The sequence below is a fragment of the Epinephelus moara genome, chromosome 6, assembly GCF_006386435.1.
Source record: "Epinephelus moara isolate mb chromosome 6, YSFRI_EMoa_1.0, whole genome shotgun sequence".
Taxonomy (NCBI): domain Eukaryota; kingdom Metazoa; phylum Chordata; class Actinopteri; order Perciformes; family Serranidae; genus Epinephelus; species Epinephelus moara.
This window is the reverse complement of record NC_065511.1, coordinates 29,348,751-29,375,783: the sequence shown is the minus strand read 5'-3', so window position 1 is coordinate 29,375,783 and position 27,033 is coordinate 29,348,751. Positions and strand designations below refer to the sequence as shown.

General features: G+C 42.4%; 1 protein-coding gene across 2 annotated transcripts in view; it reads left to right on the top strand.

Moving 5' to 3' along the window:
• The window catches only part of si:ch73-22o12.1 (nectin-2), a 93,505-nt gene that overhangs the window by 45,715 nt on the left and 20,757 nt on the right, over positions 1-27,033 (top strand). Inside the window, exon 7 of one of the 2 annotated variants that reach the window (XM_050047422.1) lies at positions 1,818-6,930. The exons of the other annotated variant lie outside the window; for it this stretch is intronic. Within the exon in view, the coding sequence (XP_049903379.1) occupies positions 1,818-2,404 (587 nt within the window). The 3' untranslated portion in view covers positions 2,405-6,930. Of the gene's footprint in view, positions 1-1,817; positions 6,931-27,033 lie in introns of those variants that run through there. 2 annotated transcript variants of the gene reach the window in all.

Genomic DNA, 27,033 nt, shown 5'->3' with positions numbered 1-27,033 from the left:
CTCCCAGAAAGCACTTAGAGCCCTGAACTCATGGCCCCGAAAAAGCCTGTGCAAAGCAGTAACACTGTCATGGTTCTCTGAGAGGCTTTAGTTTCTTAACCAAGCCTGGTATCAAAGCTCAGTCCTTTTTTTGAGTTCTGACTAAATGTGTCCAAAAACATCAACTTTTAGTCAGAGTTGGCAGTGAATGCTAGTGTGGTTTGCTTCATTTTCATCAGATATATTCTGATTTAAATCAGAATTTTGCTGACTTTAGATAGTATTTTATTTAGCCTATGTGGCTACAACTATAACTAATGTATTTAAAGGTCCAGGTGTAGGATTCAGGGGGTATATTATATTATGACTTTGTTTTTAGTAGTTTATAATCACCTGAAAATAAGAATTGCAGTGTTTTCATTACCATGTTGTTCTTCAGTAGCCGAGAACAGACAAATAAAACACTGGCTCTCACATAGATGCCAGTAAATCCTACACATCTGACCTTTAAATATTTGATGAAACAAAGAAAAGGCTCTTCTATAAAAACACGTTTATATTCCTTAAATTAAGGAATCAAGAACTGTATTCTTTTGGTGCTGAAACTCCTTGGTGCTGAAACACTTTATTATTGCTACAATAAATCAAAACATTTCAAATAATATTCAGCCTTAATGTTAACCGGTGGTTTCCTCCTCTGCAAAAGCAGTTGTATCTTTTTGCTGTTCAAATACCTGCTTTGAAATATCGTACTAATATCACTGCCGAGGGATGTCGAGGGAGTGGGAAGTGTGAGTTCAGTGAAGGAGCACTATATGGCTGACAAGTCATATGGGACGTCTTCACACACCTGATTTAGACACCACTACCTCTCCCTGGAGTTTTGATACACAAACAGAAATACTGTGTATTAGACGGTGGAGCCCTAGTCTTGCTTATATACCATCCTTAGCCAGGCTGCACTTTAAGGCAGCCTTCGTTTGATTTAAAGTGAACTTAAAATGGCTTCTTTTCATGCGTATGTGTGTAACATGGCAGTCGTGACTAAACAGATAGTGCTGGAATAAAAAGGGACACACATCTAGGACCAGCATGCACTCGAGCATTGCCTTTTGTTTTACAGGAGCGGAGGGGTGCCAAACTGTCCCCCTGCTCTATGCTCATGGCTTCCAGGAAGAGTTGTCATTCCGCTGTGTCACTTTGTCACTCACTCACTCCTCCTCTGCCTCCTCCTCCTCTTCTTCATCTAATTTCGAACCCTCCACTCCTCCATCCATCATTATCCTCCTCCGCTGCATGGCCTCCACCTGTTCTGCCCCTGCACATGCCATTCCCCGCTCCCTCTGAATGTGTATGTGTGTATGTGGCTTGCACTTTTTACCCCCCTCCTGCTGCCTTGCCTTGTGATTTGTGCGAAGCCTTGGACAGACCCTGGCCGTTGAAGGGCAACACAGGGGGAAACGTGGCTGCGACGTTGTTGTGACGTGGCTGTGGGAATGGGGACAGGAGCAGCTCTGAGGGAGAGGAGGAAATGTCAGTGTAGGAAGAGGCTTAGCACACACACACACACACACACACAGAGACACACTTTTGACTGTACTGACACCTCAGCACTCTTACACACTTCACTGAATACAGTACAGGCCACTGACATCATCCAACTCCTACCTTTCTCGTTTTTCCTTGACATTACCCTTTCTTCCTCGTCCTTTTTTATGCTGTCTCTATTTTCCCTCTTGCCCTCTCTCCATGTTTCACACTGTTCTCTTTTTTTCCCTTTTCTCAACCATATTCCTTTCTTCCTTTTTCTCCCTCCCCGTCTCTCCTCCCTCCTACAGAGCCCTCAGTGAACCCATCCAATGCCGGCGTGGTGGCAGGAGCTGTGATTGGCTCCCTGCTGGCCCTCCTCTTGGTTGCCGCTCTCATCGCTGTGCTCGTCACCCGTAGCCGCAGGCAACAGCAGGGTTACCGCGCCAATGGCGGCAGTGACATGAAGACACGCATATTTGGGGGCGGCAAGAAGGCCAGCAAGAACGGCACGGGCGGAGGAACAGGTAGTGGCGGCGTCGGAGGTGGTAACAACAACGGGCCCATCTACGTTTACAATGAGAGCTCGTCCCATCAGGGCCTCGCAGAGAAAAACAACCACCACCAGCCGCTCACCATGGGGGGCCGGCCCGAAGTTGTTGCCACGACACCCACTGCCCAAGATATCCTGCTGAGCAATGAATTAGACGACGCAGAGAGGAGGAAGTTTGATGAGCTGGAGGAGGAGGAAAGGTATGACCATTTCAGTGGAGGGGCCCCCATCCTTCAGCTTCGCCCACCGCATGACCAGGACGATATGATTGGAGGTTACCTGGATGATGACATGGAGTCCCAGGGGGATGGCTCTGTCATCTCACGGACTGCTGTTTACGTATAGAGGAGAAGAGGAAAGGAGGAGGAGAAGAAAAAAGGAGGGATGGAGGATTCCTCCTGAGGATTTTGTGGCTCCAGGGGTCTCGTCCCTTTCTGATAGAGAAGAGAAAATGCTACCACTTTTATTTTTGAAAATTGATTTTAAACATAGCCTATTATTAATCACAGTGCAGCCCCAGAAATGGACTGAGGAGGGACATTCTGAAAGGAGCGTTGCTGTTATCTGGTCCCTAAGAAGTGAAAATCAAACAGAGAAAAGAAACAACCTGCCTCCCACTGCTTCTGCTCATGCTATTGCTATCACTGGGACCTTGACAAGGACTCTTGACAGACAGACTAAAAGAGAGAAACTATGTAGTGTGGGAGTAGGATAATGGAATCATGATACAAGCTTGGCTATAGAGGAGGCAACTCACTTGCATATTCACTCTTATCTTCACCAAAACAGTAGAAGTGGAAGGGGTTGTCAAGCAGTTGCGTGTTGCCTGCTATTCTCAGTCCTCCTGTGGGAAACCTTTTGTTTTGGTAATACGTTGCGTTGTGACAGCTGGTGGGTAGTTAGTAGCTAGTGATGGGTTGGGAGGAAGACATTTGATAGTACAGACAGTAGCCATCAGGTGATTTAGAGAAGAGAATAGTGTGTTTGCTCAAGTCTACTGGTGAGCTTTTATTCTGGCTGCTGAAGTCTACTGGCGGGCTTTCATTCTGGCTCTCTCTGCCATCCTCTCAAACTTCTCTGCAAACTTATCAGCGACGCTTGAATCTACAAAATTTAAAAGAACATTAGGTCCTCGTGTGCTGCACAAGCACAAGAGCAGCCAAATCTATCAAAGTAAGTTTGCAGGAGAGTTCGAGCTCAGCTCTTAACAAGGTATTCACATGCAAACTTTTGTACAGTGCCTGGAGGTAAGAGACGGTAAACAAGAGATGAGGGAATGAGGTGTAGCCGATCTGACAGGGTCAAGGGATGGAGAGAGGGATGCAGGAGGCGGAAGGACTAGAGAGGAGCACGTCTCTTCTTTTCTCTTCCTCCTCATCCGCGTCTCTTCAGAGCGCTCCTGACAGGAGGAGCTTGATTGGTAATGAGCCGTGAAGTCGCTCGCTTAGCCGGGACCAACAGATTGCCACCACTTATCGTTTATGACGTGGCGATTTCTCCCCCTCCCACCTCTATCTCTCTATCATCCCTCAGTCTCTCTCCCTCTCTCTCTTCATCCCCCTCTCCCAGTGTTTATGGGGAGTTTATGATTTATCCGGAGGTGTCGAGGTCAGGGCCACAGAGAGCAGAGGAGTATTTTACTGCTCCTGATGTGTCAAACGCCCCACTTACTCTATTCCAGCCTGGCCTGCCCTGACATGCCAGGACTGACTAATACACCTGGAGTAGCCATGTTCACTCCATCCCAGTGCACGGACTCTACCGCCTCCTCCCACACTTCAGTAAATGGCCGGATGTAACCAAACCCCACCCGGAAAGTACTACGGCGTTAGGTTAGATAGATTTTCAATAACATCATGTAATATTTCTTTCCATTAGCGGATGTTGTTAAATGTAGTGAATTGATCGGGAGACATAAAAGGTTGCGTCCACAGCGAAGCAATGGGAGTCATATTGACTAACAGGCAACAAGCAGTGAAATGGCCCTTTATGATGCAGCTTCAGGGCTGATTGTCTCCTGACTGTTAATTTATCCTTCTAACGAGCCACCGGAGGCCCACTCAGGCAAATGTTGCTCTGTGGCTACTGCACGCTGCTGTCTTTGAGGCTCAGTTGTGTACATCTGCATGCGTCACTGTATCTATGTAGCCACTGGATGACTGTGATGGACAATCTTGGAGAGAAGCTCTACAGTAGCTCCTCTAATCATGCTTTTCCCTGCCTTGTAATCTTCTCCCCTTTGACCCACTGGGAATCTGTTGAGTGCGGCTCTCGATGACTGTACTGCCCTCTTGCAAGGCCCGGCAAAGATCTGGGTTGCAGTACGCTGCAGGTCATAAGGTCAAATGCAGGGTGACCTATTGCCAAGAGCAAGGAAGGCTGCCTGCAATTCCTATCACAGTTGTTTTTTAACCTTGAGCTATGGAGGTGAGAAACACTCAGTGCAAGTCTCTGCACAGGGTGATGCAGTCCTAGTTTGCCATTTTGATGGCTGTTAACATTCAGAGGGGCGGAGAGAGAACAGGAGGGGGACACAAGAGGCATGTGACAAAAACAGACAGTGTTTGAGCACCGTCTAGCATATTGTAAGCCAGCGTGTTCAATGGGATTATCATCTAATGGCCTTAGCTTCTACATAAATGCAACTCCTGTCAACCTGGGGTACAGTGAATTTACTCAACACAGCTGATTTGTCACAACCACTCAAAAATTAAAAAAAAAAAATGTATTACTTATTTTTGCACTTGTGTGTGTCACCGCTACAAAGAGAAATATGAGTGTAATACGTGGTTTGGGGGGTCAAAATAGCGATAAGGGACAAAACTGTTGTATGTACATTTTGGTGTGAGGTATCTGTGTACTATATATGTAAGCATCTTTATTTTTCTTGTGAAAATGTGGATATTTATGAAAATGTAAATATCAGATTGATGGAGCCAGTGTTGTGGAAGTAAAGAGGCGTTCTTGGTCGGCTAAGCCTAAAGTTCAAATGTCTCAGAGGGCATTCAGAATGTAATTTTTAACCTAATGAATACCTCAGTGGTTTGTGTGTTAAAACGCACTGAACCGACTGAGGTGAGTTTACCTAAAGCCTAAGAGTCAATTTGTACCGGGGGAAAAAAATTATAGACGCTTGTATAATTTTTTTTTGTTCAAATAAGCATTGCCTGCATTCTCACATAATAAGCACACAGTATTTTTTTGCACAATTGGCTTCTCCTTCTCCTTGACAGACACCCTGCACAATACAAAAATACCCACAATACTCATAATTTATCAGGTAGACCGTAACCACACAGGCAATGGTCTGTGTTGAGTCAGCTCTGTGTGTGTGTGTGTGTGTGTGTGTGTGTGTGTGTGTAGTAGTGTGATGAAGTGTATTTTCGTGATGCTCAGGGTGCTTTGGGACATCTCTTACTGCCATTGGGGCTGTAACCTGAGTAGCCACCCTTTGTCACCATGGAAAACCAGCAAACTGAAGATATTATTTTGCATTTTGAAGGCACACTCACTCTCACACACACACACACACACACACACACACACATACACATACTGTACATGTACATACGCAGAATGCAGAGAAACATTCGCCCACACACAAACACCCCTCAGTCACTCTCATTATGCTCACTCCCACAGCCAAACTGTGCAGAAGACACCTCATACCTGAAAACTCTGCCATCTCCTGACATAAGCCCACACAAATACGCTTGCATAGATGCACACAAACAGTTCTTCTTTCTCCTCTACTTGCTCAGTGGCTCTGTCAGGACATATACCGCGTCCTGTTACTGTGGAAGGAGTCGCAGCATGATGTGTCCCCTGCTCCACCGCTTTCTATTCCCCAAATAGTCCAACCCAACCCCAAATCAACGACCATGTAGAACAAAGACAACTGCACATTCAGGTACACACACCTTTCACCCAGTGTCGGAAACACTGGCTTTCTTGCAAACCGTTTGTCCGTTCTGCTTTTGTTCTGCAAGGGGAACACAGCTTTCATAAAAATGCCACTGACTGTGCTGACCTGCATCCACCCTCCCCGTATCCCTCCCAATGCTTTTAGAGAGTCACAACTTCCTACACATCTTCAAAATGTTGTTTTCCGACTTTTTCTCACTTCAGCCACCTCCGCCACTGCGACCGCCTCCACAGACACTCGCACACACACCACTGCCACCCACCTCAGAGCCCAAGTCAGGCTTGTCAGACAAAATGCTTTTAGAAAAATCCGCGATCCTGGTCCGGGTCTAGCACAAGGTTAGGCAGTCAAAATATCCAATATTTTTTCTTTCTTTTTCTCCACATTTTTCTTCAGCTCCAAACATCTGATGACTAATCAAAGCCTTAACATCTCCCATCTCACAAGCATAAAAGAAGAAAAAAAAGGAGAGAAAACCTCCCTGTGTATAAAGTATAAATATATAAATATGTAGCAGAGAAAAAGATATTACTAATTTATGGTGTCACGTTTGTGTATTTCTCAGTGACAGCAAGCATGAAGGATTTATTTTCTCCTATTACAGTTTCTCCTCTTTTCTGTTATTTTGCAGTGCTTTATAATTTATGTTTTCTGAGTGCTTTATTCTTGACTGCCGCGCTGTGATTGCTGCCAAAACTGGCAAATGTGCTTATTCTATACAAATGAACTGTACACACAACAAAACAGTCTTACCCCCAAAATGTGCTTTTTATTATTGACTGCTCTGTGTAAACGTTGCTTTTTTGTTCTTTTTTTAATTTTTTTAATTTCAGATTTATTTTGGTCTTGAAGAAAAACATGAATTAGAATTGTTGTCACCATTTTGTCGTGTCTTTCTATATTTTTTCGTATTTGGTTGCTATTAAAGACTTCTTGATTTTTGAAATGTTGCTGTGTGTGGTATCTGTTTCTCCTTTTCTTCCCTCTGTCTCTTTAACACTTGCGGTCAGCTCTGGTGACTGAGGAGCCAGATTGAATAGAAGTGCCAGCCATTGATTCTCACTGATTAGATTTATAGATTAATTGATCGGGTTATGAAGTGGCCTCTCTGTCTCTTGTCACCCATCCTTCACGCTGCAGACACACCCCACCCCTCCTGCTTGTTTGTTTGTTGTCCTTTTTTTTCACTCTCATTTCCTGGTCTGGCTGTTTGTCTCGTTTCAGTTTCGATAAATCTGTGTGTGTGTCAACAGAGGTGCGATAACAGGCTTATGAGGAAACTGAGCACAGGAATAGGAGAAGCCATTTTGTGGATTACAATTGTCCTGTACTCAAGCTCCACCTCCTCTCAGTCTCTCTGATTCGTATATGTGTCCTGGTTGGCTGAAGTAAACTTGCTGCCTTGGTAACAGGTATGTAGGAGACTGCTGTAGTTCTCTAAAGGGCACATTTTTCACCTGAGCATTTGGATTAGGAGGAGTGACGGTACAAAGCGCACATGCACTTTCGTATTTCAAGGAGCATATATAATCATTATATTCAGAGGAGCCCCAACACCTTTGAGGCAAATACTGTACACACACACACCCACAGAAAGTGAGAGAAAAGGATAGAGTTGAGGAATGCGGTGCCGTAGCTTCAGTGGTTTTCCTGGAGGGAGGCAGTTTGTGTTTTCAGTTGGGGAATGTGCAGGCCAAGCTGAAACTCGGTGAATGGAGCGCCTCTCAAAGGCTGCATTGTTTGAACTCCGACTAAACCAAACTGGTTTGGTCAAATTTTAACAGAAGGGCACATAGGGGGGTTGTCTGTGTGTGCACAGGTCTATGTATGAATGTTCTGGCACAGGAGTGAATGTGTGTGTTGATGCGTGTATGTGCACCTGCCTTATTGGGTTTTTACATACAAGTGCCCCCTCTGTGCCCCCACCAAACGATACAATCAAGTTGTGCTGTTAACATCCTCACGACTGTGACAGTTGGTTTATGGCTGTTATGGCCGGGTGTCCTCGATGTTTGCCTGGTGCTTTGATGCCGTCATGTATCTGTGTGTCATCCTGGCTCCTTGTCACAGTTAATTTTTGTTGCAGGCTTCTTCTGTCAATGCACAGCTATTTACTGTGAGTCCAGCCCACCATCTGGCCTCTCTAATTGCTTTGGATTTGAGGCTGGCGAGATAGAGAGCACTTACACACACTCTTACACACATACACACACAGATACACAGAGACACACTCTGGCTCCTTTGGTTTTCTAGCTGAATGTAAAAGACTCGAGCACAGCAGAAAGGCTTTTAAGCTGCAGCTGGTAATGAAAGCCTGTGCAACACTTACAGTTTGGTCTGCATTTGTCACTGACAAAGTATGCACCTCCATGTGAAAGCAGTGACCCCACAACGCAGAACCTGGCCTATTTGAGCTTCGAGCAAATAACCTGGATCTGAAGCCAAAGTGACAGCAGCTCCGCCAAGCACTACCGCTGTGTTCAACATTAGCTTACAGTGATGAGACATGGTGCGGTGCCCCTGGGCAATTCGGATAGCTGGTAGTGGCCCTGTTTATACCAAGTTGTGTGTGTGTGTGTGTGCGTAGGCGTGTATTAGACAGAGAATGAGCATGTGTGTGTTCTTCGGTCATGCAGTGTGCTAACGGAGTATGTTCATGTGTTTAGGTGCCCAGTGAGTGCTCTACTGGACTGCAGACATCTCGGATTTCGACAGGATGTTTGTGTGGGAAAGTGTTTATGAGCTTGAGTATTATTGGATTGTTTGGTATGTGTGTGTCTTTGAGCCCAACCATGTGATGAGCATTTGTGTGTGTGTGTGTGTGTGTGTGTGCTTTCTCACACATGCATGTTTGTATATGGCTGTATATTTAACTTCCAGCTCTGGCAGCTATGGCCACAGTGTTGATTAAACATCTGAGTGTGTGTGTGTGTGTGTGTGTGTGTGTGTGTGTGTGTGTGTGTGTGTGTGTGTGTGTGTGTGTGTGTGTGTGTGTGTGTGGATTAGCACAAAGACCCACTTTGGGCTCTCTCTGCTGATAACCGCTAACACAATGCTTCTCATTTAACCTCTCACCCTCCGGCTCCAGACATAACTAATAAATCCCAGAGTGAGTGATGACTGGCCTGGACTGTTGCATGGATTTCTGAGTGATGGATGTGGTGACCTGGGCCTTCACAGGGATTAAAGCAAGTGTCTGCCTCTGACCTCAATTATTAAAGTAGGTTCTTGCATATTCTTCTTGGCTTTAAAGCAACTGGCCTTTCGCGTTCTTGCCTGTGGTGAATCATCAGATCTCAAGCTCTGTGTGTCTTGCAGTTACTGGAGTATCTGTATCAAACACTGTATCTTTTAACTGGCTCATCTTTTAACTGACAGTGATATGTTTCTCATTATTTTAGCTCTGTAGTGCAGCACATTGACTCATAGCTCTTAGTGCAGTACAAAATACTCCCCTGAGTTTTAGGACAATGATCCCAAGCATGAAGACAAGTAATTAAGGAGTTTTATGTCCAAACTGTGGAATGTCCTTTGCTGGCCAAGTCAGTCATCTGACCTTAGCCCGAGCATGTGTTTCATGATGATGAAATTGAAGAATGTTACGGGCCTGACAGTGCATCACAAGGGGAGATAAGAAGTGTCTGGTGATGTCTGTGGCTTTATGACTTTTTCATAGTTTGTTTTAACTTGTGCAATTGCTTTCTTTCCCTGTGTGATGTATAGCAGGACGAACCCCATGTTTCGATTTGCATACTTATTTCTTTTTACTTTCAGTGCAGCTGCCCTCACAAAATACAACCCCAATTCCATAAACATTGGGACTCTGTGTAAACATAAATAAAAACATAATGCAATGATTTGCAAATCCTTCCTCGATGTATATTCAATTGAATACAATGCAAAGACAAGGTATTTATCTCATATTTATCTCATTCTGAATTTTGATGCCTGCAACACATTCCAAAAAAGCTGTGACAGGGGCATGTTTACCACTGTCTTACATCACCTTTTCTTTTAACAACACTCAGTAAGCACCTGGGAACTGAAGACAATCATTTTTGAAGTTTTGAAAGTGATATTTATTACTCAAGAGACACAAACACTTAAAGATTTAAAGACTGTCTGTGTGGAAGAATGGGTCAGAATCCCATCTGAACACTGAGCGATTAGTGTCTTGAGGCGGCATTGCAAACAAAGTCTTCTCCAAGTATTTCAGTTAATGTGTTCAGTACTTTTTTCCTGTTATTGCACTTCATTGCACATAATTTTGAAATGAAGATTGAAATGATTTATTGTTGTAGTTTTATTGAGTTAAATACCAAAGTCCGGACTAAGCTGCATATGAAAAGCTGCACTGTGTTGGTGAAGATCCTCAGTCATTCAAGTCGTGGTAATCTTAAGTGCTATATTGTGGGCAACTGGACTCGCTTGAGTTTCTTGAAGACGTTTCACCTCTCATCCAAGAAGCTTCTTCAGTTCTGAAGTGTTCAGTTCAGTTTAGTTCAGGACTAAAGAAGCCTCTCTCTTGGATGAGAGGTGAAATGTTTTCAAGAAACTCAAGTAAGTCCAGTTGCCCACAATGTAGCACTTACGAAAAGCTGCATTGGAAAAATGTGTGATGAAAAAACATTTAATGTGTTGAATACTTGTTTCCCCCACTGTATGTGGAAAAGGATTTGCAAAACATTGCATTCTGGTTTTATGTTTAACACAATGTCCTGACCTTTTCCGGGGTCTGATTTGTACATACTGTTGCATTAAGTATGCATACAACTGTGACATTGTGCTTTATCATAACATTGCACCTTGAACTTTGACCCACTTGATTATCCGTCACAGTCTGTAGAAAAAATGTGAAATTAAAAGAAAAAATATGCCATTTGGAACAATGCAGATTTTGACGTTATCACTTAACGTTACCTTGGAGATACAAAACGCCATTTACTGAGCTCGCCAGAGACAGAGGTCAACTTGGAGAACACAATAATATCTTTTCAATATATATGTTGCCATTGGGATCCATATTTAGAAAGCACAATGTCTCATTTCACTGCTTTGCAGATGACGTACAAATCTATCTGCCTTTAAAAACAAATGAGCAAGCCTCTGTTCAGGTCTTATTAGACTGCCTCAATGATATCCGATCTTGGATGGAAGTGAACTTTCTCTCCATGAACAAAAATAAAACTGAGATTATTTTATTTGGCCAACAAAATCTGTTAGATGGGTATGACAGCGCCATTGGCACCCTTAAGTCTCACTGCCACCCTTTTGCAAGGAACCTTGGTGTTATTTTAGACAGTGACTTTAGGTTTGATAAGCAGATAAGCTCTATTGTCAAAACGAGCTTCTTCCAGCTAAGACTATTAGCAAAAGTAAAGGCATATCTCCCCCGAGATTATTTTGAGAAAGTTATTCACACCTTTGTTACATCACGCCTAGACTACTGTAACTCTTTGTTTGTTGGTCTTGACCAGTCAGCACTGCGCCGTTTACAAGTAGTCCAAAATGCAGCTGCCCGCCTGCTGACTGGAAAGAAACGGCGTGATCACATTAGTCCTGTCCTTGCATCTTTGCACTGGCTGCCTGTTAATTTTAGGATCCAGTTCAAGGTTTTATTAATTGTTTTTAAGTGTTTAAATGGTCTGGCACCGTCTTATTTATCAGAGCTTGTACAGCCTCACAGTACTTCTAGAGCACTTAGGTCGTCAAACCAGCTGCTCCTGACAGTACCTCGGTCCAGACTCTGTACTCGTGGGGACAGAGCCTTCTCAGTGGCGGCCCCAAAGCTGTGGAACAGCCTACCATTCCAGGTTAGAGCTGCACAGTCTGTTGAGCACTTTAAAACATTACTGAAAACCCATCTTTTCTCCTTGGCGTTCAGTCCCTGCTAGGCAAGAATCCTTGGCTTTTACTCTTTTTACTCTTTTATTTCCTTTTTTAATCTAATTTTTAGTTGTTTTTTTTAAATTGAGCTCTTACTATTTCCTTTGTTTTATTTTTTATGAAATTTGTGTATGATTATTTTATATTTCAATCACTGTACAGCAAAATTACAAATGCATTTCTCTACCATTGCTATTTTCATAGTTATTCCTTTTATTTTTATTGATCAACTTCATAATTATTTTTGTGGCTTCTGTCAGCTGTCAATGAGCTGTCATCTGTCAGTGGCTCAGTCGATGTGACGCATCTTCTGCTGAGCACAGGATTGTGAGTCAGAATAGCCAGAAAATTATTGTGACCACATGCAGGCGAACATCCTAGTATTTTTGGCTTACAGTATTTGACATATGTATTGGGGCACACTAAATCATTTTCTGGTATGGCAGTGGTAGATAGTATGGTAGTATGGGTATTAGAATGCACCGAAAGAGTCTCCAGCCATGCTAGCAGCTCTGCAAACAGCTAAACGCTGATGCTCACAATGTCCAAAATAACACGCTGATGTTTGGCAGGCATGTTCACATCTTAGTTAAGCCTGTTGATGTGGTTATATTTGCTGTGTAGCGATAAGGGTCACACAGATACCCTCTCTCTCCCTATGCTTGCTGTCTCTCTGTTGGGGGACTGTTGAAATAAAAGCAAAAATGCTTCAAAAAATCTTTTAAAGAAAAGAAATATTATAGTTCCTTGCTGAGAAATTTCACTCAAATCCAATCCTTATGGTAACATTCGAAGAAAAGTCAGGGCATCATCAAAGTCAGTGGGAATCCTCCTCTAGGGAACATGAATGTCTGTACAAGATTTCATGTCTGGATCAAAGTTATGGACCGACCAGCATGGCTAAAAATCACTACAGTACCTGCGTACCTGGGTGTAAAGATCCTCAAATTAAAGATGTCAGTACTTAAACCTTACAGTCATTGCACAAAGTCCAAACATGAACACTGTATTGTACAGCCTATCCTGCTTTCTGACTGCAGTATTTCAAACACCCATTTATTACTTTCTCTTTTGGTGTTGCTCACTTTCACACTCTGTTATTCTGAACTGAAATTGAAATCAATATATTTTTTAAGAAAGTGTGTGGCGTTCTTAATTTCACACTGTCTGAGCCAGTTTGTGACAAATTGGTGTTTGTTGACAATTTGGTTTCTAACTATGGTTGTTTGTAAAAGTTAGATTAGCTATTTTTCAGTGGCACAGGTTATAGTGCCGTTGGTATTTATGCTTTTTGTGTGTGAGGGCTGTAATGTTTGCTCTAGTCCACTGTCTTCTCTTAGTGTGGTTACTTTTATGGAGTTTGTTTTGAGTGGATGCCGGGAAGGCAGCAGCTTCAGGCAACAACCACTCAACTGTTTACTCTGGAAACAGCCGCATTATCTCATTACCTAAGATGGTAATAAAAAGCACATAAAAATGCCAGTTCTTCCACACCTTAATATATACTAAAAACGCAGTGTCAAAGAATGGCAGGCTCGTTTGATTGACAACATCAATTTCAGCAAAAATGTCCCAAGGACTTTCCTGTCAAAGTAATGAACACATTTTTTAAACAAGAGAGGGTGCTTTAAAAGGAACAGACTGGCAAATGCATTCCTTCGATCCAACAGAGTATTGTTACCATGTCGAGCAAGGTGAAAGCAAAGTGCAGAGGAAGTTCCATTTTGTAAATAATCACAGGAAATTGGAAATTGTATCATTCCTCTTCCTCAAGCGGTAAATGATAACATCCGATCTCGTGGCTTCTGGTCATTCAGTTTTGTTCAGATATGTGTGTGTCTGCTACACACACACACACACACACACACACACACAGTCATATAAATACACACCCAGGCAGACAGACAGAGGGAAGTGGATGCTCCTGTTTCCCCTGGAGGCCCCTGGGCATTTACTCTTCCTGTCCCGTGCTGACAGGGCTGGAGGTAACTGGGTGGTTGCAGTGCGTTGTTCGGCGGATGAGGCACGTCTCCCCCGGGGTACCACATGCTCGGGCCGACTGCTGGGAGGGCAGAGAAGGGCAGGGGGAGAGAGATGGAGTGAGAGAGGCAGTATGAAGGACGTGATGGTGTGAGGAGAGTGAAGGGAGGATAGAGGGATGAGATCTGAGGGCCTTGTGTATTGGCAAAAACTACAGAGCGCCAGCCGGCATATAAATTTAACAGTGACTAATGCAAGATTGAATAAAAGGGGAAAAGAGAAGAAAGAAGGAGAGGAGGAGTCCGGGAGGATGGAGAGAGCAAAAGGGCAAAAATCAGAACAGAGAAAGGGAGGAGACGCCTGATTAAAGATGGAGTGGAAAACGGCTGAGTGAAGGGAGGAGGACGATGAGGGCTGAGTTGCTGCAGCTGTGTTGATTTAGCTCCTCACAGATCAGACTGTGTGAGTGTGAGGCAGAAAGAGAGAGGGAGACGGCGAAGAAGCTTTGAACGCCGCTGACCTCGACACACCTGCACAAACGCCCACCATCACCAGATGGAAGTTGCAGCACAAATGCATGTGTGTTTGTGAGATAAATAAGCCCCAAAAGGTCTTCATGCTGTGACTTACCTGGAACAAATCCTGTTCCAGGAAATAGAAAACAAAGAACATTATGTGAATGCATTATGACCACCAGGGAGTTTAGCTTTGAGCTAAGTGTGCACGTGTCTGTGTGTGTGTATGTGAATGTGCGTGACTGTGTGGGTATGAATAAAAGAGATTTATATCAGGGAAAGAATGGTTTGTTGCTGCTCCTAAGAATAGATTCTGTGACGGAAATGATTTTGATGCTGTATGCAAGCCTCTGTGCATTTGTGTGTGTCTGTGTGTGTGAGTGTGTGTTTGTCTCATTTTGTGCGTATTTGCCCTGGAGTGCTTTGCAGATCAAATGCACTTGCTGTTTAATTCACCGTCTCAACAGGCAGCTCTTACAAAGTACATGCACGCACTGGCACATGCACGTCTGCATAACCTCAGATATAAACATACAGAATGAGAGATGAATATGGAGATAAAAACTAAAGTCTGCAAATATTTGGTTTTAGGGACTGGGGATAGTCTTCTGGGTACTGCTAAGTCCAAAGTAAATCGTGCAGTGATTGTGTTCACGTTCATTTGTGCATGTAACTGCCGTGCAGATGTTCGCCTGCCTGACAGTACGGAATGTGCATGCAAATGTATGTTTTTTTCCTGAGTGGGAGTTTATCACAAAATGTTTTCTTGAGTCCCGCTGCACAACTAATGTTTGTGCTGCTCTGTGTTTATTTCCCCATAAGATGCCTCAAAATCACATCAGAATTGAATTATAAGATGACCCGTGCTATTAGGTTTGAAATTAGTCTGTAGTCATTACCATTGTTTATGTAATTAGGGCGAAATGGCAGAAATCACCGCCATAATATTCACAGAATTTTTTCAGAAGTCTGTCACCATATGAAGAATGAAACCAAAATTACACATAAATGGAATATCAATGGAATGAACTTTGTTTCACTGTTGTGCATTACATCCAACGAAACTAAAAACAAAAACACCAATAACTGCACTTTCAATCAATGTTTCATAAGTTTAGATAAAACTCAAGTCAGCCTGAAGAAGGGCTGGACAATATATCGTCATTATAGTATTCCATTATATTATATCTATATTGTGATATGAGACTAAATATCGTCTTACATTTTGGATATCGTAATAACAACACATAATAAGTGCTGTCTTTTCCTGTTTTTGAAGGTTGCATTACAATAAAAGGGTGTGTTTTTTGACATACCAGACCACTCTAGCTAAGGTTACCCACTTAGTCATTGCATCCACATTACTAGTGATTATTTATCAGAAATCTCATTGTGTAAATATTTTATGAAAGCACCAAAAGTCAACCCAACAATATCATCTCGAGATATTTGGTCAAAAATGATGTGATATTTGATACACTCCATATGACCCAAAGTAATTATGTACTGTACCTGTACTTGAAGTTTGAGAAGTAGTAACATATCTAACTCTGTTTTATTTTATATTGTGTTATATTAGGCTACCAAGATCACTATGTAACAATACTATATTACCAAAATATTGCTATTATAAATTCATAATTGATGCTTTATCATGGTTTATTTCATATTTGTTACATGTATTTCATTGCATTTCATCATTATGTTATAGTATGTATTTATGTGTGCTACACACAAATTTAAAAGACTATATACCAGCCCCTCCAGGATGTTGCAATGATCGCAACAATTAACACAAATTCAACAAATCCTGCTAAATTCTGCGCAACCTTGCAATTTTGTCCAATCACTGCAACTTTCTACAAATTTGACCAGTAATCATAGCGGCATGTTGAATCAGATTAGGCAGTTCAACATGAATATTCAACTATTAGTTCCTATTTTTCTGTATGGAGTTTGAGAGCTGATGTTCAGTGTGACAGTGATGTTCATGTAATATAGTAAACAAGCTAACGGCGCAAACGATGGATCAGAAATGTGCAACAACACTAGATATCAAACAAAAGGCAGAGACCATTGTATTAACTTGCAAGCTGTAAGCTGTAAATTCACCTCCTCTGAGCAGAAGGCAAAAAAGAATGCCTCTCCTCCTCGGGCAGCTTCCTCTGTGTCTGCAGCTGCCTGCATTACAGAGCAGCATAAAGCAAGGAGTGTTCACTTTGCACTTAAATCTTGCTTCTTTCTTTCTAGTTATGAAGGTGCAGACATGAGCAACAAGAATGTCTCACATTCACCAACAACAATTACTGTGAAAGGCCATGCAAAGCAATTTCCTGATGTTATCTGTGTAAGCAGGGGCAGGCTGCTTTGCACACCGACATTGATTTACAAACCACAAAACGTGCTTGGAGTATGGCTGAAACACATGGACAGAGGATAAGTCAAATCACCATAACAGAGGCTGTTGTATCCAAGTCTATTGCATGTGTCGAAAGAACCAAGGAGAGTTATTTTTAATAATTACACACAAAAAAGTAACATCCATCACAACGTGCATCAGTATTTTTTAGAAAAGCTGCCGTGATCAGACAAATCAGGCAGCAGCAATCCAAAACAAAGCCCTAAATATCCTGGAGGGACTAATATGTATACAAACACACAAGAAAATACTGGGCCAATTTTAACCCAATTTGGGTTACCCAGCACTGTGTAAAAATCTACCCAGCACCCACTGGTATTAAAAGCCCTTGGGTCACCAATCACACACCCAAATGAATGGATTATTTTGACCCAGTTTTAAGGTTATTTATATTATTTCCCTTGGGTTATTCAGACACACCAATATTTGGTTATTTTGACCCAGTAATGAAGTCACATTTAAATTTTTATTGGGTCATAAATTAAACCAAATGTATTTCTTTTACCTTGTGTAATATTATTTTTAATCTTTTTTTAGCTCTATTAGCAGCTAGTTTTAAAATCTTTATATTGTGTCATCAGTTTAATTTCTGTATCTTGCATGTATTATTCATAGTTATAGATATACCATTAAGATTCCACTCAGTGCTGATAATATTGAATCATTATCATCAGCTCTATAGTATAGATTTCCTGTGTCTGCTGGTACATTCAGCACTGCATTGTGAAGTGCTGGAGCCGAGTGGACTGTGTGCCTCCATCAGCAGTCCAGAGTGATGTTATCAGCACTGGCCGGTTCCCCTGTAGGGTTCAAGTCTTCTCTGCTTTCTTTGTTTGACATTAAATAACAGCCGTAGTGAGCGGAGGACTGTCAGGACTCCTCACAATTGCGTGTGTCTTTGTCTGCTCATGTGCATGTGTCAGCTTCTCCTTTATAACCACAAACTGCCTCCCCATTCATCTGTCTGTCATCTTATCTAGACATCTCTTTTCCTGTAATCACTTCTTCTGCCCCGTCCTCTTTTCTGACGCTCCTATCTTTTTATCGTCTGCTGCGGACTAAATGTTAGAGCATTGTAAATCTGTTAGAGAACTGTGTGTGTGTGTGTGTGTGTGTGTGTGTGTGTGTGTGTGTGTGTGTATTACTATATTCAGTGCTGTCCAACAAGTCCTGGGGTCTAATCATTCCACGTCCTCTTTTCTCATTTCCAACACATCTCCAATCACTTGCTACTGAACCCAGAGGCATAATTTTAAAAGGGAATTACATTATTGATTTAACCCATTAATTATTGCTCCAAGAAACAGAAATCTTCATGCACAAAATCTGCTCAAAGCTGTTACGTCACACAGTCTGTGTATGTGTGTTTACATGTGTGTGTGTCTCATGTAGAGCCACTGCAGTGTGACCACAGTGCAGCACCTGCTGGGGGTCTCCTGTATGTCTTTGGCCCCTTGTTAACCTCTTCTCTCCTCAATGATTTTCAACCACGTCACCCGTCACTCAACCCCACGGCTGAGGCATCATGGGTAACAGCTCTGACTCACAGTTGAAGGGCACTTCAGTGTATAATGCGAGAAAGGAAGAGTTTTAGTTTAAATAGCTCAGCATTGCCATGCGAAGCACAGCCACGCAGCACCGTCCCCTGTCCGTTTTACTGTCAGCTTAGGGCAGCGATAGAATAAAATAGTCTTGAACGAACAAAAGGTCTTATCTTGAAGAAGGAAATTAAATGTTATTCAAATTTGCCTTTTGGCATCACAGGGGCTCTACGTGAAATGTTTACAAACACAAGACGATTATCGCCCTCACAAACATGGATGTGATCTTTGTCACCTTGACAGTAATAACTGGTTCATCCCGGCCACAGACCTCTGATCTGACCAGCCTGCCTTCAACGGGAGCAGCGAGCGGAAACATCGATGCAGAATTATGCTCTGTTCACTGTGTGTAATAGCTGGAACTTCTTTGTTGTGTGGCAACAACGGGGGGAATACACTGCAAAAATAGATGGCACCAAGCAATCGCAGCGTGTGGGAATGCAGGTCTCACATTTTGATTAATTTATGTTCCAGTACATTTCAGTTTTCCGAAGTCATTACCCTCCCAAACGACCGCCGTTCCCAGAGGATTCAGACAAAGGAAACGCTTAGAGACGAGTGCGTGCTCTGGTCCAATGTTCATGTTTCTGGTCTCTTTATTGTTTTGTATTTGTGCGGTGGTTTACATGCTCTCTCCAGGAGTCCGTGTGTCATATGGCTCCCAGTTCCCAGTTATTTATCTGTGTATTACACACACTGTCCAGGTACGGCTCGCAGGTCGTTTATCCTCCATAGGTCCCTACCATTCTGATATATGGAGCTGTTACATTTCTATATCTCAACGCTCTGCCTGTAGAGCAAACACACTTGCATACTGTACGGTCTAGCACCAGGTTTGTCATGGTGTGTGTTAAAGGGCAAGTGTGTGTGTTGACTTCAGTTTTTCTCGGTCATTTATCCTATTTTAAGGCCCTTTACTCTGCTGTCCTCCTCTTAATACCACTTTTACTTTAGTGCTTCAGGGTTTTCTGTCGCCCAATTGCTATTCATTAGCGTGGATGGGTTGGAGAGGTGGAGAGAGAGGCAGCGTGTGTTTAAATGTAGCTTCTTCCCTATTTTTGCACTGACTTTACTGTAGTATTGATATGTAGGGCTGCAGCTATTTTCATTACGGATTAATCTGAAGATTATTTTTGATTCATCATGGTCCATAGATAGAAAGTACACAATTTTCAAAAGCCCAGGGTGATGTCTTCAAATTGCTTGTAAATCCTCACAATTTAGAAGCTGGAACCAGGAAATGTTTGGCTGTTTCATTTGAAAAACAACGAACAATTAATTGGTTATCAAAATAGATGCAGATTATTTTTCTGGTGATGAACTAATAATTGTAACTAGTAATCCTTTTTTAAACAAACCAAACTCAGTCCTTTTAAAGTGGACCAAAATGTGGACCTACAGAAAAGGGACTCAGTTCTCTTCAGATGAACTTAAAACTGAAGGAAAACCTTCGTGTTTCTGTGCTGTAGACTGTTGCTGTTTGATGTATTCTACATTCCACATCTGGAGACGTGCAGTATCTTCCGTTGACCAAACTACTCCTTGTCCTGCGTCCTTGCAAGTGCTACAGGCGGACGTGGTTGCATCTGTTTTTTCAAGCGTCCCAGTGCAATAGCATGTGATCTAGAGGGCTACATACAATGTTTAATCACCTAAAAAAATAAGAATTGTTTTTGTTAGAATGAGCCGTTTGTATTTACATAAGGAGTGAGTCCTCCTCTTGTTTCAACAGTAGCCAAGAACAGATAAACTAAACACTGGCTTTATACAGGGCCATTTGTGTTTGCATGTTTTCATGTCAGTCACCGTTGTTAACAGCCCCTCTGCGACAGAAGTGTCTGTCAGAAGAACACTGATTTTTTAACGTGAAACTGTTAATCAGTGTTTTAACTGGTTTAAATTACGAGGTCAGTTTGTTTTATAGAGGAAGAGACCTCTGCAAATAATTCTGTTTCTGGTAAAAACCTCATGAATGTCTGGATCTTAAATTGTCAGAGAAAAAAAAGGTGAGCACAGATTAGCAGGTGCTGGGTTAGTGGCCTGTCTGTGACATGCCAAACAGCGTAGGAGAAACACTGATGTGTAACGTGAAACTGCTTCATTCAGTGTTTTTATTAGTTTTAACCACCTGGTCCGTTTGTTTTGGAGAGGAGGAAACCTTTTCAAATAATTCGGATCCCAATAAAAACCTCCTAAACAATGAACACTGAAGGAATTCTAACCAGGAGAAGTTTCAGCTGGTTGCAGTCTGCAGTCCTCACCCCTACATGCCATTAAGTCTCCCTAAGTCTTTCACACTGTTCCTTTAAAACAAATTGGATAACAACATAGTGAACATGGCTATTACTAGATGACTTTCATTGTTTAATGGTGTGAGTTGGCATGCTTTCATGTAATGGATAAATATGCTAATTTTGTTGGCATTTTATGAGCTTCTATTAATTGCATGTTGGTGGTAGGCCTGTGTGTTTGTGTGTGCTAGTCCCCCCTCTCAGTGAGTAGGCAGCGTATAACTTGTCTTGGTGCAATGAGCCAGGCCTTGTATTAGGCAGGTTGAGCTGCAGGGGGAATTTTGTAACACTTGACCTGTTTCACTGAGTCATTTGTGTGGATGGAGAAAAAGAGAGGGAAAAGAGTGGAGGGAGAGAGCAAGCGAATGAGGGGAGAGGAGGGCAGCAGAGCGGGAGGGCAGCACAAGTGGTTAGAGGGGGATTGGAGGGATGACTGACAATTAGAAGTGATTGAGAGAGAGGGAGAGAGAACAACAGCTGGGGGAGCCGGAGGGAGGAAAAATGAGATGACACTGCCTTCATATTTCTTCTTTCTTACTTTCTCTCCCTCTCCATCTTTGTCTCTCACCCATCCCTCCATCCCTGTCCTTCATTCAGCAGCCTCTCAGGCGGGCCTGGCTGAGCCGCCCTGCTCTTCATTACTCACCCCTTCAACCTTAAAGGTCATAAGCACAAAGTTAGCACTTTATAAATGCAAGAATATCAAACTTCTTTATATCTGACTTTTGGTGTCTGTTGTTGGTGGAGTTTTTTGTGTGCACTCAGGCACTATTCCCCTCTTTCTGTGTGTCTCGGTGCATGTGTTGTTGAAAATACTTGATGCCAGCTCACCACATAGATATTAATAGTGTAGTTTTTCATTTGGGGAGCTCAGCTGGTGGTCTCCTGCCTTGGAGGGAGAGTTTAAGCCATATATCTGCATCACTGGCTACTTATTCTCTCTCTTTCTCCTGTCCTCACATTCCCTGCGTCTGAGTGTGTGCGTGCGTGTGTGTGTGTGTGTGCGTGCGCTTGCATTTTTTCCCTTCCCTTTGGGTATAATGAAAATAAAGTAGTGTTAAGGATAATAAAAGACATATTAGAGAATATCTTTAAGAGTGAGTTCACCCTAATAACAAAAAAGCATTCTGGCTATGTTCCCATCACATGGCTTAAAGCGCAATCCCGATTAATTTCCCGCATCTGATCTTTCTGCCTTGACTGTTCACATTCATGTTTGTAGTGATCTGTATTTGAAATCAGTGTGAATGTATTTCTGCCCTGAAACTCCTCACACACAACAGATAATGTTACACCCATGCGCGTCGGAACAACAACCAAAAAGTTTCATTTTTATCAGGGTAAGCCCATCAGAGGCAGAGTAAGGCGGGCAGGTCATAGTAGAAAGGTCAAATTATGTCATTCTGCATAATAATTAGCCATGTGCTTCTGTTTGGCAGTCTGTGTAGCATATTTTCAGAGAAATTGCGCTTCAAAGCAACAGGCGTTTGTTTTTGGGATAACGGGCTTTGTACAAATGGCTTTCGGTCCATTAGCACAATTAACAGCTATTGCTGGTAGTTCTGTAGAGAGAGGTATGGGTGCAGCTGGGAGAGGAGTCTGGAGTGCTGGGGCTGTGATGTGAAAGGTAACTGTATGATATTCAAATATCTCTGTCAGCACCTCACAGAGGCACTGTCACAGCATGACTCGCAATTTAGGCAAGCATCTGGCAGTTGGGCTGTATTGGCTGGTGACTGGGACAGCCGACTGCAGCAGTGGTACTGTATGGTGAGTGATCTGCTTCTGTGCAGTGAAGTATCACATGGAAATACCATGGATGTATGGGAAAAACACGCAGGAATTCTGGTATGACTGCTCTCACAGTGGTCGCATGGTCAATGATCAGATATGTAGAATAGGACGATATGAAAGTGACCCAGTTTTTTTTTTTTATTTTAAAGATAATTTTTTTGGCTTTTGCCATTATTTGACAGGACAGTACTTAAGCGTGAAAGGGGGAGAGAGAGCCGGCAAGTACATTGCCTTTGTACATGGGACAGCCGCTCTACCCACTGAGCTAATGGATTTCCCAAAGGGGCCCAGATTTGATTGGGAACAACCAGATTTCTGTGCCCACACTACTCTGAAAACAAATCAGTTTTGTATCACATGAGAGCACAAAGATCGGATTTTGGCCACATTTCTTGCAATGTAAACGTAGCCCTTGTTACATCGCTCTCATGGTGTCCAACAGTGCAGATAGTTTGATTTTATTTGTCCAGGCTTTGAGGGATTTCAATGTAACCACTTTCCGCTGATTAACACGTCTCGTCTAGAGGGGCCGTATGATTAGAACATTTTATCCTATTAACATGTGTAGGGAGCAAACAGGAATCAGTCAGTTCAACCAGGGAGATCTCTGATGCGCATACTCTCAAGAAGCTCAGCTGGAGTCTAAAGCGCATCCTCCATGTGCCCAAAAATACAGATACATGAGGGAGCCTGAAGAGACATTTTCAATTGATGTTACCAACGAGCAACATTCATAGGAAATAATAGGGTGCCATCTTTGAACGTGGTGTCCAATTCTCCTTAATACATCCACGTTCCTGCTAGCTCAAGCGAGCCTTGAAAAAGAGTTTAAAGTCTTCCCTCACAAAAATTAATTTGAAACTGAATGATGCCTGTCCATGGTATTATTTGCTGACAAGTCCAGCTACACCTCACTAATTTATATATTAAGATCCAGTCAGAGTGCAGGCAGAATACCAAGAACGAGAATGATTATTAATACCCGGTTTAATGCAAAGCTTCTGGATTGAATGTCATTATCTAGATGCTGTATCAAGATACAGATACCATGCGTAACTGGGGCCTCAGTGCAGTGAGCACCACAGATAAGATTTCATTTACCTCTGTTGTACAGAGGTTACAGTAAAAAATCTAAGATGGATGAAACAGAAATGAAACTAAAACTATCTTCTACCACCGGAGAAAAAATGTGGTTTTTCATCATGTGGGTCAACTGAGCTTTTAATACTTAATGTCATGAACCCTGCTGCCCCACAGGTGGGTCCGTTATGAAAAACTCGCGCTGTGCAGCCAAAGATGGTTCAAACTCTCAGAACTTTATTTTTTATGTAAGTGGAAAGTCTCCAAAGATACATCAGACTGAATTTTCATCATATAGAATTACATCATGCAGTATATTGCTTCAATTACGATCTGGAGGAAGATGATATACATGGGAGACAGAGTGGGTTTTTTTTTAAGCCCTTAAGCAACTTAAGGGGAAATAAAAGGGTAAAACTGTATATTAAGGAATTAAATCATGTGTATGAGAGTAATATTATTTCTGTTCTTTTGCCTCTTTTGCAAATGTGTCTCTGTTGGGGGAAAAAAACGTTAAAAGAAATGCACTTGCCTCACTCCTTCTCCTTCAAATCTGCTTTCATTACCCTCCTTGTCCCCCGATCTCCCTTGTCGCCTGCTCTGCCACTGCTGCCACAACTGCGTACAGTACAGTTGTAGCCTTTCAGTACTGGTGTGACGGCTGGCGTGGCGACTTATGGCTGCAAGCACATCCTCTGGTGCTACGAGGGCCCGCCATCAGTCGCAACAGAGCCTGGTGTTTGGTGACATTTAGCATTTTACCGCAAAAATTATGCATCAGTGTTGACATTCAGCCTTATGCATAAAATTCATGATGTATGTGGCACTTCCTGTAGGCACTGAGGCAGCAGAGAGAGGGAGGCAAGAATATGTCACAGCTGAGACACAGACACACACACAGCATCCCCACACAAACTCATAAAGCATATATTCAGTAGCTCCACTGCGTACACACACTTAGGAAAATAAATGTCCACACACATCCTCACGATCCTAGATTATCAAGCTTTATGAATGCATTTGAAAGTCATGTGTTTCATGTTACTTCCCATTCTTGTGTCTTCATTATGGATTCAAGACTGATCTACACACACACACACTCACACACATTTCTCCCCACGGTACTTCACTTTATTCATTCTTCGCAGATTAATTCCGGGACGACACTTTTTATGATCCCCAATTTATGTCAGCAGTCAGGCAGGCCTCCCCTCTCTGCTGCGCCTCCTCTTATCTCCTCCGCCTCATGTCTCTGTCTCCCTCTACATGTGCGCTCAATGAAACAATGGTACTTTCTAGTAACGAGCAATGAGTTTGTCAGGTTTTAAAAGGAGAGGGAGACAAATGGGGGGAGGGAACGAGAGGATGTGAAGATAATGGGTTTCTGTGGTGATTAACATTCCACAGTGGCGCGTCAAAGAAAGTGTGACTGTCCCATTGTGTCTTTACTGACAGCCGAATGAACGGAGGTCTCGGAACCGGTTTCGTCTGTGGCACAGAGGGTAATAAACATACCGTATCTAATCTACATCTCGGATGCCAGGGTGTCTCTGTGAGTCTGAGCATCTCCACATGTAACCCTGTTTGAACTGAGTGACACATTCATCCTTTTCATCTTGTGAGAATAAACCCACGTTTACACAGTGCAGCCGGCGTGACGGTGAGTGAGCTCTTATCCTCTCGGTCAGTGAGTCAGCCGGCTAGCTGACTAACCGGCCATTCAGCCTGTCGGGTGAGATCACCAGGTTCCTGCCACGCTGCTGTGACACACCTGTCACCTGGAGCAAGAGCAAGCTGCATAGGTGTTTGTGTTTGTGTGCTTTAGTACAAAACAGGAAACGGTGTGAGGCAAGCCTCTTTTGTATTATACCGAGGATGACATCATTCCTGCTGAGTGAACGCTGTTGACATATAGGATTTGCTGAAGTGGTGTTAAGTGTTGTGCACTCAGGTGCAGCTTGCACCTGTTGTTTCTCTCATTAATTCAACAGGCAGGAATAAAAGAGAGACGTTCATTCACGTGTAGGGAAGATGTATCCATAGAACTTTTGTAACACCAGTGACTACAGTGACACGTGCCTCAGTAAAACATGTTATTGATTTCAACTAGAGCTGAAAGGATTCGTTGATTAATGGTTAGTCGTTTAGCAGCGAATGAAAATTGATTATCAATCTTTGGTTGGTCAGTGAGTATGTTGATAAGAAAAAACAAGCAATTTGGAGACGACACCTAACCATTTCCTTACATTTTATAGGCTAAAATTAATAATCAATCAAGAAAATAATAATTGCAGCTCTTGTTTCAACTGTTTACTGAAAGAAAATGAGACAAGGTAAACATAATAAAGTTCTGGAGGTTTTCACCAGGGGCGGAAGTATCCACAGAGCTCTCTTCCTCTCCAAAACAAACAGACCAGGTAATTTATTCTGATAAAAACACTGAATGAAGCAGTTTAATGTTACATATCAGAGTTTTTCTGACGCTGCTCTTTGCAGATGGGCTTCGAACTACGGTGGCTATCACAAAAACACACCTTATCTAGAGCCAGTGTTGGATTTGTTCATGCTGGTCTTCTATAGAAAGATGTCTATCTCTATAAACAAGGACCAGCTCCCTTTGTAGATCTAAACGGCTCGTTCTTATGGAGCTACATTAGGGTCAAATGTTTTGTACTTGAAAAAATAAAATTTGAAACTGAAAATTCATGTGTTGATCTTGAATTTTGAAAAATACAACAATGTTTTCAAAATAAAAATAAGTGTATGAAACGTTTTTTCAGGTTAAATATAATTTTGATTCACTTTGGTAATTCTTTTGAATGGATAATTTATTTTCACTTTTCACTTCCATATGTATTTTAACATTTGAGGTCTTATTTTTTCAGTTGCATGTTTTATCTTTTCAGATTCAGATCTTATTTTTTACAGTTTCAAATCTTATTTTTTCACTTTCAAATCTTTTTTTCACTTTCAGATCTTTTTTTTTTTTCCAGTTTCAAATCTGTTTTTTGAGTTTCAGACTTTTGACCCTGATGTGGCGTGGGGGGCGTGACATCAACTGAGAGGGGTGTGGAATCATGAGTGACAGTGCCTTCAGGGAATGTAGGAACTAAAAAAATTCTGACTCAGCACTTATATACACCATATTCATGTGACTGGCAGTGTAAAAATTGATGCCAGTGACAAACTTCCATTTAGAAATCTGTTTTAGACAGTACTGAGCACCAATCGCAGTATAAGAGCGATAAATTATGCCAGATTTTGCAGTTAAACAGCCACATTTTAAGTGCTGATATGTCTGATTTCCACATAGCACTGTGGACGCAGCGTAGTGTCCGCTTGCGATGATGGCGTCCAGTCGGTCGGGTCAATCTGCTGGAGCCCATACATCCAGCACACAGGTGAAAAATGTTAACTAAGTTTTGGGAAATCATAACAAATATTAAGGGGTCGTTTTTGTGACAACATACTTTTGGGAAATCA